Source organism: Oreochromis aureus, linkage group 13 (genome assembly GCF_013358895.1).
Source record: "Oreochromis aureus strain Israel breed Guangdong linkage group 13, ZZ_aureus, whole genome shotgun sequence".
Lineage (NCBI taxonomy): Eukaryota > Metazoa > Chordata > Actinopteri > Cichliformes > Cichlidae > Oreochromis > Oreochromis aureus.
The window spans coordinates 2331970-2342500 of NC_052954.1; the positions used below are offsets into that span (position 1 = coordinate 2331970).

The 10531-nt window shown below is 40.6% G+C and overlaps 1 protein-coding gene across 1 annotated transcript in view; it reads right to left on the reverse strand.

Moving 5' to 3' along the window:
• Positions 1-2503: 2503 nt before the first annotated feature.
• piezo1 (piezo-type mechanosensitive ion channel component 1) overlaps positions 2504-10531 on the reverse strand; it is a 92904-nt gene continuing 84876 nt past the window's right edge. The window contains exons 48-54 of the mRNA XM_039621658.1: positions 10414-10506; positions 9854-10023; positions 8824-8946; positions 8638-8717; positions 6283-6454; positions 3904-4045; positions 2504-3723 (exon numbers count right to left, since the gene is read on the reverse strand). Of these exons, the coding sequence (XP_039477592.1) occupies positions 3595-3723; positions 3904-4045; positions 6283-6454; positions 8638-8717; positions 8824-8946; positions 9854-10023; positions 10414-10506 (909 nt within the window). The 3' untranslated portion in view covers positions 2504-3594. The remainder of the gene's footprint in view (positions 3724-3903; positions 4046-6282; positions 6455-8637; positions 8718-8823; positions 8947-9853; positions 10024-10413; positions 10507-10531) is intronic.

The window sequence follows — 10531 nt, forward strand, 5'->3', positions numbered from 1 at the left end:
GACTGCAGGTTTCCAACCTTATAAACAGTACATTTGCACAATGACTGAAACTAACACCACTGACTAACAACGGGCTGTGAAGTCAGTTCCTTGATCCTTAATATGCAAATTCTCATGACCACTGATCAATGCCATGAGTACCATTCACAGCTTTCTTAGTACATAGTACATAGTGAGTAGATTAAAGTACTCTTAAGGTTGAGAGGGGGGACAAAATAGACAATTGTTTTGAGTGATGTACTCAGAAAGCTGTGTTTCTGTTTCCAGCAGACATAACTTTTGGCGATGTGCATCAGAGTAAACAGTATATTTAGAGGACGTCAGGAAACCAACACAGAGCCATTTCCTTGTTGAGAATATTGAGTGTTTTGAGCATTAAAGTTTCTATGAATCGAAGTTACACACGTGATTATCCTCTTATTAGGGAAAATGTCTTCGTCCAATATCATGTGAGAACAAGAAATGTATCATTTTCTGTTGTAACCCACAAAGTGAACGGTAATGTACTGACACTCATCTTTCACTACAGTAAATCATCACGACAAGCCCAGTTGTTTGGAACGGTCAACTGGATCCGCTCTCCCTGCCCAGTGCGCACTCTCGACGAGGGGGAAACAAGTTCTCTCGGGGATCCCTGCCTTGGCACGGCACCTGAAGTTGTTCTTGGGGAAGCAGAACAGTGAGGGTCGCTGTTCAGCCGCGTTGAAAAGAGCAAAAGGAAAATAAGTAATAGAAATTATCTCAATATGAGCAAACTTTCTGAAAAAAGACAAAACGGGTTCAAAGATGTTCAGTTTCGATAAAATCTCCTGTTTAGATTTTACAGAAGCTGTCATTTTTAAACAAACTGCTTACTTCTTCAAGAATAAAATACTTCAGAGTAAAATATTGCATTTTTTCCAACACACAGTCTATTATGTAAGAAACTGTAACAAGGCTGTGTTAAAATTATAGGAGGCTGTAGGGCAGGTGGCCGCCCCTCCCTGCGCCTTGTGCTGCTGGAGGCTTCTTCCTGTTAAAAGTGCATTTTTCCTTCCCACTCTTGCCACATGCTTGCTAATGTGATTATTGTAGGTTCTTTACAATATAAAGTGTATTCACACAACCACTGTTGTGCCTTGGTGCTATAAAAAAAACAAATTTGAATTTAGTGATAATTAAGTGATAACTGCCTGCGGGGCATGGAGACGTTGGTGTATGCAGGGAGCTGTAACTATGTATTTTTAGAATTAAACAATCAACATTGTCCCCTTGCAGCAAGAAGGTCTAATTTCCTGGTTGGCTTGGCCGTTTCTTTGTGATGTTTTCGTGTTCTCCTTATGCCTGTGCTATATTGTTATAATATGGTCCAACAGGTCACAGCCTACAACTCTGACACCTCTGCAGTGTTTTATGGGGACAAACCCAGCTAACTCCCAATGCTTTGCCCAGGACCAGAGTCATCACTTGTGGTTCAGTAAATAAAATGTACTGGCATCTGCTTCCCATAAAGGGAAACAAATAATATTTCACATTCACACATCCGGACATTTCAGAATGGTCAGTTAATCTAACATGCATGATTTTAGACTGTGGGAGTAAACCCATGGAAGAGGACTCCCTTACAATCATTACTTGTATTATAACTTGTACAGCACTTTAACTAGCACTTTATTTAGCATAGCAATTTAAGCCTAGATTTGCACATCAATAACATTTGCACACAAGAGGTTTAATAATTTATTGAATATTTATTGAGTATTTTAATAATTAGCAGGTAGCCTTTTGTTCCGGGTCCTGCACGGCTGCTCCTCATCAAGAAGTGTGGTGGTTGTCTGTGAGGAGGAAAGAATTGTTACTGCGAGCAAATAAGGTTTACCATTAAGGAGAACTAACACAAATGTGTGAGCAAAGTCTAGAGATAAAGGTGGTGCGAAGAAGTAGCTGTTGAGATGAGATTACTCAGCTGTCTTTCCTGTGTGCTCTCCAGGATGTTTGGGCAAATGTTTCCCCGGGGTCCAAACACCATTTAAAGGTTCTGGGAGAGGCAAAGGGAGTGTGGGGAATCTCTGTGCATGGGGTTTTGGGTGTTTATTGAATAAATATTGATTTAATAAAATGGTGTATCGTAGAATGTTGGTGGAACGTTAGAATTTGGAAAAACTCACCTGACATCGTTTAGAAAAATTAGAACACACAGGTGGACTTCTTGCACCGGTGTGTTCTGAACCTTTCAGTCATCAGCTAGTATAAGACACTTGAACTTACAATATTTTTCCTATCTCAAGAGTAATCTCTGACAACTTATGATAACAAACATGTTGAAGTTCAGACTGAACTGCTCTAAAGTTTTCAGTAACCCCCCCAAAAAAGAGCATCCATATTAACATCCATGTGCCTTCTTCACTTATGAAAAGTAACCTTCTTCTACAAGTACTGCTTCATAAATGACACCATCGCAGATTCAGCCCATTTCCCTGGTCTGTCATTGGCTGTGATATAAAAACGAAGAACTCTATTCTTGTAGAAACAGGTACTTTTAATATCTAAAAACAATAAGAAAACATATGCACTCTCCACCTGAAAGTAAAGAAATGATTGTTTTGTAAAGACAGTGTGGAACAGCAAAAACCTGTCACAATGGGTTTGATATCCATGATAACAATGTTTGCATGAACACAATAAATAGTGACAGTTTTTTAACCTGGAAATTTAGTGTTTTATGATGTATATTTTACCATAATGTATAAACAGGTATTGTATTATTGCTTAGTTGCACAGACATTCTGGCACCAAGTTAATTCCAGGGAGTTCACATGAACTGACTTCATATTTGGCAGACTGTTTGTCAGCGTCATGCACAGCATGGTCATACACATAAAAACATCAGAGTTACAGAATCCCAGGGCTTATAAATCAAAATAAATTCAGTCAGAGTGATGAGGACGGGGGGTGTGGCCTGATGAGTCCAACTGATCAGTCAGTTCATCGAATGAATCGTTCAGGATTTGTAGTCTTTTAGTGTATTTGTTCCAACCCTTTTAAGTAACGAGGACTGTTTGCATTTTTGCAAATGATGGTAATTTAATGAAAAAGAGCTAGTTAACTTAAAATAGTGACCAGCTGACACATTATATGTATTTTGGTATACTTATAATTTATAGTTTGAGTGGCAGCGTTGCATATTTTCATGTAGATGCAGAGACTTCAGCTGCTTCTTCTTATCATAGCTTTTGTCTGCAAAATGACTCCACCTACAGTGTAACGTGCACACACATGCACACACCTAGACATGACAGATTTTGCCTTCGAGGGAAATGATGTCCAGCTTTGCACAACAGATATGTCATGAATCCCATCAGCTGCAGTTCCACTCTCATTCCTGTCCACTCTGTACTGGGTATGCTTGGTTTGACTGAAGTTGTCAGAGAGGTGCAAATATGCTACAGCATGTGACCCACAGAGGAGGGTTAGGGTCTGTGTGTCTGCTGGTGTCCACTTGGTAAGTGTGGAGTGTTCTCAACAATCCCCTTCTGTGCATTGTCTCCTGGACATCTTTGCATTTGTGCTTTACTGTAGTTTATCTCAAGGAAACATGATTTCTCAGGCAGTCAATCATTGTCCGTCTCGGTGTTGACTGATAATGTCCCGAGTCCATTTGATCATAGTCTCAGGAGATCGATAGAGGAAGATCAGTTTGGAGTAAAGTTCCTCTTCCAACTCCAGTTCTCCTGTCTCACGCACCTGAAACACACAGACGGGGATTTTAAAGAATGGCTTTTCCAGACACGACTGTGTGTTTTTGTGGTTTCACTGTGTATGTGTGCGTTTAGCAATTTGGAAATACTAACTTTAATTATTCTCTGTTATTGGTGAGTCTAGATTAAATGCATGTGTGTTATTATACACACAGCGCACACTTACCAAGAAGATATCAGTGCAGAGCTTGAGAATGCGGTCCACACAGGGCAGCTCCTCAAACATGATGGAGTGGGAGATCTCACTGAAGAAGCCACGGACAAACTTTCCAATGACTAGGACCACAGACACATACAGCCCCATGATACTGAAAAGAAGGGGAAAAATTACATTACATTATATTTTATTTATATACATCTATATCTATATCAGTCCATCTATCTTTATTCATTCATTCAGTGGTCTCAGTGGTAATCGGAGCACTAGGTGCGGTGACTCCCAAGCTAGGCGAGTGGCTCCAGCAGATCCCGGGAACAACATCGGAGATCTCTGTCTAGAAGAGCGCAGTCCTGGGAACAGCTAAGATACTGCAGGACCCTCAAGCTCCCAGGCCTCTGGTAGAGGACCCGAGCTTGGCGCTAAGCGGAGGGATGGAGGCCGGGGACTAACAAGTGTCAGCACCACAGTCCAGGATGAGACAATGAACATCCATGATTACATCAGGAAGATGGCCCCAACTGACTGTGTGCTCAGTGAATACCTCAGGCAGCAGGAAGGAAGAAGGAGCAAGAGGAGGAACCATCATGGAAGGACAGGCCCCTGCACGGTATGTACCACCGGCAGATAGAGGAGGTGGCTGATATCCAGAAATCCTACCAGTGGCTGGACAAAGCTGGACTGAAAGACAGCACAGAGGCACTAATCATGGCAGCACAGGAACAAGCTCTGAGTACAAGATCCATAGAGGCTGGGGTCTATCACACCAGGCAAGACCCCAGGTGCAGGCTGTGTAAAGATGCCCCTGAGACAATCCAGCACATAACAGCAGGGTGCAAGATGCTAGCAGGCAGGACATATATGGAACGCCATAACCAAGTGGCCGGCATAGTGTACAGGAACATCTGTGCCGAGTATGGCCTGGATGTCCCGAGGTCAAAATGGGAGATGCCCCCAAGGGTGGTGGAGAATGACCGAGCTAAGATCCTGTGGGACTTCCAGATACAGACGGACAAAATGGTGGTGGCTAACCAACCGGACATAGTGGTGGTAGACAGGCAGAAGAAGACGGCCGTAGTGATAGAGGGGTAGAGGACCCGAGCTTGAAGGATAGAATAGAATAGAATAATCCTTTAATTGTCCAACAAGGGGAAATTTGGGTGTAACAGCAGCAGGCAAGACACATATACAAACAAACAGCACACAGAACAGAAACATACACAGTTTTTACATATTTACATCAAGGACAATGGTTACCACAAACAGAGTACTGTACCGTTATTAAATTAAATAAAATTAAATAAAGTTAAGAGGCAAACCCAGGTTATAGTGTGAATCGGTTGATAAAATAGTGCAAGTTACAGCGCTGATGTGAACAGCTGTGTTTGTTGGGAGCAGTCTTGATTGTACAGTCTGACAGCTGCAGGGAGGAAGGACCTGCGGAAACGCTCCTTCATGCATCGAGGATGCAGCAGTCTGTCACTGAAGGAGCTCTGCAGTTCAGCAACACTTACATGCATGGAGTGGGAGACTCTGTCCATCAGAGATGTTACTTTGGCCAGAGTCCTAGACCGCCCGCAGGGGCAAGTGGGGAATTTTTTTAATTTATTTATTTTTTAATACATGTTTACACTGAAGTCAGCTAGTAAAAAAACATTTAACTTTAACTTATAACAGCATTTTAGTTTCCTGAATGCAATTATAACTTCTTAACAGCTCTATAGAGATCATGCACCTTTTTTGTAAAGCAGCACTGCTAGTAAATAGAGTCTCGCAGTTATATAGAGATTATTTAGTCTTAATGACCACTCAGATTATAAGCCATTCATTCACACAGTGCTGTTTTCGACACATCTGTAAGGACGTTGTCTGCCCCACATACAGTTATGAAACACTAATTAACCTCACATGCATGTCTTTGGATTGTGAAAGCTAGAGTACCCCAAGGAACCCCCCCAGGCATTAGGAGAACATACAAAGTCTGCACAGGGACGCCAGCCAGGGTCTGAAACCATGAGCCTGCTCGCTGTGAGGCAACACACAGTATCACCTCGTTAGAGCACTACACTCTCACACTGAGGCTTACTTCTAGTACGTAAAGCATTTAAAGCCCGTTTCTGTTGGAGGTTTCTTCCTGTTAAAAGGGAGTTTTTGCTTCCCACAGTTGCCAAGGCGCGTGCTCATTGGGAGATCACACGATTGTCGGGGTTTGCTCTGTTTTCTTTGTATTATTGTGTGTATCTGTATTACAATACAAAGCGTCTTGAGGCAACCATTGTTGTGATTTGGTGCTATATAAATAAAATTCAATTGAATTTTTTCAGTTGAATGAATGTTTTTGCTCACTGATGCCCAAAACTCCTACGTGTGGAATTGTGTGCTTCTTACCCGTATCCAGCCAGAAAGCCCAGGCTGGGAGGACTGACTTTGTCACTGAATATGACCATGGGTAGTACACCACACTGTGAGGAGTCACAGTTCGCAATAGCAATGTCCCACCACTCCTGGTTCCCACTGCTATTTAGTGACAGGGTTATATCCATGTATCCAGCTTCATTACCTGTAAGACAACAATCTGTTTTTAATATCACATATGTTAAGGACTAAAATATCTGGATGCTGACATCAAGCCTCTGACTATTTTTTTTTTTTTGCCTAGTGTTTGAGGTATACTCCAAATACTCCAAATACTCCAAATGCACTTTGGGGGATTTTGAGTTGGAGCACGGATGGAAAGCCTGTGACCCACAGATGTAGATTTAATTTCCTACAACTCTGTGAGGGATTTGCAGTTTTTTACTGAACTGTTGTGATGATTTTATCAAAGGATCTTTGTTCCACATACTCACTCATGTGACCGTATTGCTGTGATATTTTACATTAGTCCTTACTAACCACTTGCTGAGCATAAGGATTTGCCTCAGGTCCTGATGAGTCGCCATTATTTGGAAGACGTCCTGCTTGTTGTGGGCAAATATTTGTTTGCTGCTTTATACAATATTTGTGCAGCTCCAAGGTCGACCAAGTCTTTAAGTTTAGGAGTATTTCTTTTAATAAAAAGTGGATTTGATGGTTCTCTTGAACTGGTTTTATTTATGAATGTTGAGGGTATTTGTGTTTTATAGGTATTTCCCCAGATATCACACAGTGTGTCATGTAAGCAAGTAGGATTGAACAATACAGAATATTTGATATTTGCAGTCTTTGAATTTCCAAGAGACTTTGATATTTTGCCTTTAATACGATTACTGTGGCATCCAGAATAGTTTGTGATGCATCATCACCAAGAAATTTGATTATAGATTTTCTATGGTATCTTTCATCAGTTTCCTAGTAGTAGAATTTATATGATCCCGATTATAAGATTATTATATTATCTTATAGTGTTATAGTGTAAAACCTGGTCTTCAGCTTATTTAATTCATTTTCTACTTCAGATGCTGTTCCAGGATGCTTCCACAACACAATAAGCAATATTACTTTCAATGTCTTTGAAATTGGAGAGATGTCATTAATGTGCAGTATAAAAAGCAGTGTCCCCAACACAGACCCCGGGGGGATCCCTACACTAAGGGTTTGATTGTGAGGCATTTATTAAGATGAACTGATTGCAGTTTTCAAGATTTCTAACCCATGATAATGCGACTCCTCCCAGCCCGTATGTGTGTAGTTTGTTAAGTAAAGGTGTTTGATCAACTGTATCAAATGCTTTTTTAAGCTCAAAGAATACTCCCATAGCATGTTCTTTGTTTTTGATAGAAGTGTATCTATAAACATATTTAAACCATGTGTTGTGGTTACTTTGGGTCTAAAGCCACAGTGTTGCATACAGCACATTGTTTTTTGTGACGCAAACTATTGCAAAATATTTGTTCCAGTATGTTAGAGGACTGTAGACGTTTATCTCCGTTATATATCAGCACAACCTCTGCAATTTCCAGGGAATAAACCATTTTGCAATGACAAAGTGCAGTGTAGGTAAATGGTTTCACCTTACATCCAGTGATGTCTTTGACTAAATCCATATCAGAGCCATCATAATCCATTGATCTCTTAAAGTTAAATGATGTCACTATATCAATAACTTCATCTTCATCTGTTGCCCTTAAATATGGAGTTTGCTACACTTATATTTGTAGTTACACAAAGATGTCAAGGACGAACATTAAGAACAAAATCATTAAAACCTTTCACAATAAGCTGTCACTGATCGGTATTTGCTGTTTGGTATTTGGGAGTTCTTTGGATATTTCATCCTTTTAATTTCTTTTATTGACAATAATATTTACTACTTCGCGCGCATTTTTCTTATTATTTTTATTTTTAATCTAAAAATTTAATGTTGTAATCTGTTTTGCAGTTCTTTTATTATTCATGTCAATTCATTCTTATTTATCTTATAGATTTTTTCAGCTTCAATTGTTCCTTTCTTTAACCACTTCATATACACTAGATATTTTGTCTTACATGCACTCAGTATCCCATTTGAGTGCATCTGCTTCCGGCGCCACTCCGAGCTGGCAGCCAGTATCAGCAGCTCCGACCACCAAATTTCCCCTTGTGGGACAATTAAAGGATTATTCTCTATTCTGTTCGTTAGGCGAGTGACTTTGTGCTTCTTGTTCAAACTATGCTGTATCATACTTATATATTAGTACCATATAGTAATAATTTGATTGTGGAAGTTTTCATAAATAAATAATTGTTCACTAATGCATTTATTATAATATAAAATCTGTAAACCTTCATGCAGCTGACCGACTGGCTTGGCCTCAGCTCCATTGGGGGCACGGATGTACTTAGGAAACATACTGGGAACAAGCCTGGAAAAAATACAAGACAGTACCTGTTAAAAGAAGCACTATTCATTTTTTCCATGAATATAAACACTTTTATTAACATAAACATCCCTCCAGAGAGAAAACCTACACCGGCTCAGTGCGGTTGCCAACCAGTAATGAAGCCAGGTCTGCTCTGACTGGGTTCCCAGGTTCCAGGTCTATAGAATGCTTATCAAAGGCATGTTCCACTGTTCCACCCTTACCCAGGTCCCTGAGAGAAGGAAAACCAGAAAAATCACATTTACAACCTCAGTGATACGTCAGAACAGCTCAAAAAAGGAAAAGTCTGAAAGACTTTATAGCTCTTCACAACATCTATTTCATATTTATCTTATAGAATACTTTCACATTGTAATCAATTTTTATTATTTATTTTGTTTATAAAAGCTAAATCTACTCCACTTGCCATCAGCAGGTGTTGTTGTAGAAAAGTGAAAGACACTGTCTGTCAGACAACGATAAACTTGTCAGGGTCATATTCATCCACCCATCCACCCACCCATGGATGGATGGGTGGGTGGATGGATGAGTGGATATTACACATCTTGGCTGGCCTCAGGTCTGCCCAAGGTTTCCTCTTTTTAGAGCGTGTCCTAAACACCTCACTCCTAGGAGGCCTCCTAGTCAGATGCCTGAAGCACCTCCACAGCCTCCTTTGTGTGGAGGACCAGTACCACTGATGACTGATCTCCTCATCCTAGTTGTAAGGGCGAGCCCTGCCACCCTCTATAAAACGCTTGTATCTGTGGCTTGTATCAGCACTGTCGTTCTTTCAGTTACTACAGGACTATAGGTGAGAACAGGAATGCAGATCAAATATGAAATCAACAGCTTATCACCGATGTGCAGAGATGATCCCACACTGCTTCAGTTTGAGCTCAAAGTTTGGGGAGGCCAATCCATGACTGATAGTGATCACGTGTGTTTTTCTGTCAGTCTGTGTTTGGGATCAAAATCACGGTACTTTTCTGTGTTCATAATTCCATCAACATCGACAAAATCTCCAACCCCACTGGCTGAAATGAGCCTCACTGTTTAGAGTAGACAATAACTGCTGTACCTCTCTAATAAACATGTACTCTAATGTTGCTTCGTATTCAGAATATTGTGTGTTTTACCTCTGAAAATTCCAGGACAGACGAAGTGTTAGGTCGACAGGACCGAGTAACTCTTTAATGACTTCCTGCCTGCTCGGGGGACTGATCCTCCAAACAGATCCAGAACTACCCTCAATCATGGCTGTCACAATGTCCTCATAACTGTAGAGAATGATGAACTGCATGGCGACCTACATGCAAAGGAAGAAAAAAGATTTAATGAAAAATCAACCAAAACAAAAATAACAGGGAGAAAATTATTAAAGATCTCAAAGTTTTAGACTAAACAGTGAGCTGGGCATGGAGCAGACAGAGTATAAAAGCTAGTTACGGCTGGTCTGACTACCCAGTATTTAGTGGTATTAAATACTGGACGTGAAATTAAATTATTTACAATTAATGCTCTTAACACAACACAGGTGTGTGATTACACAGTGAAACAGTACATGCTCTGCAGATTCACACCGAGTGACTGCAGAGATAAATCGATGTGAGCACAGAACACAGCTAGAAATGCAAATACTGTAACACTGTGGTTATTGTAGTACATTCAAGTAAACCAGACTAAAACCAATACCCACAGCATTGTCTTCAAACTCTTTGGTGAGTTGGTCATATTCATCCTCTGAAAAGGGCTTGATGTACTGCTGCTGCACACTCATGGTAAACAGGGGCTAGATACACAGAAGAAAACACCGG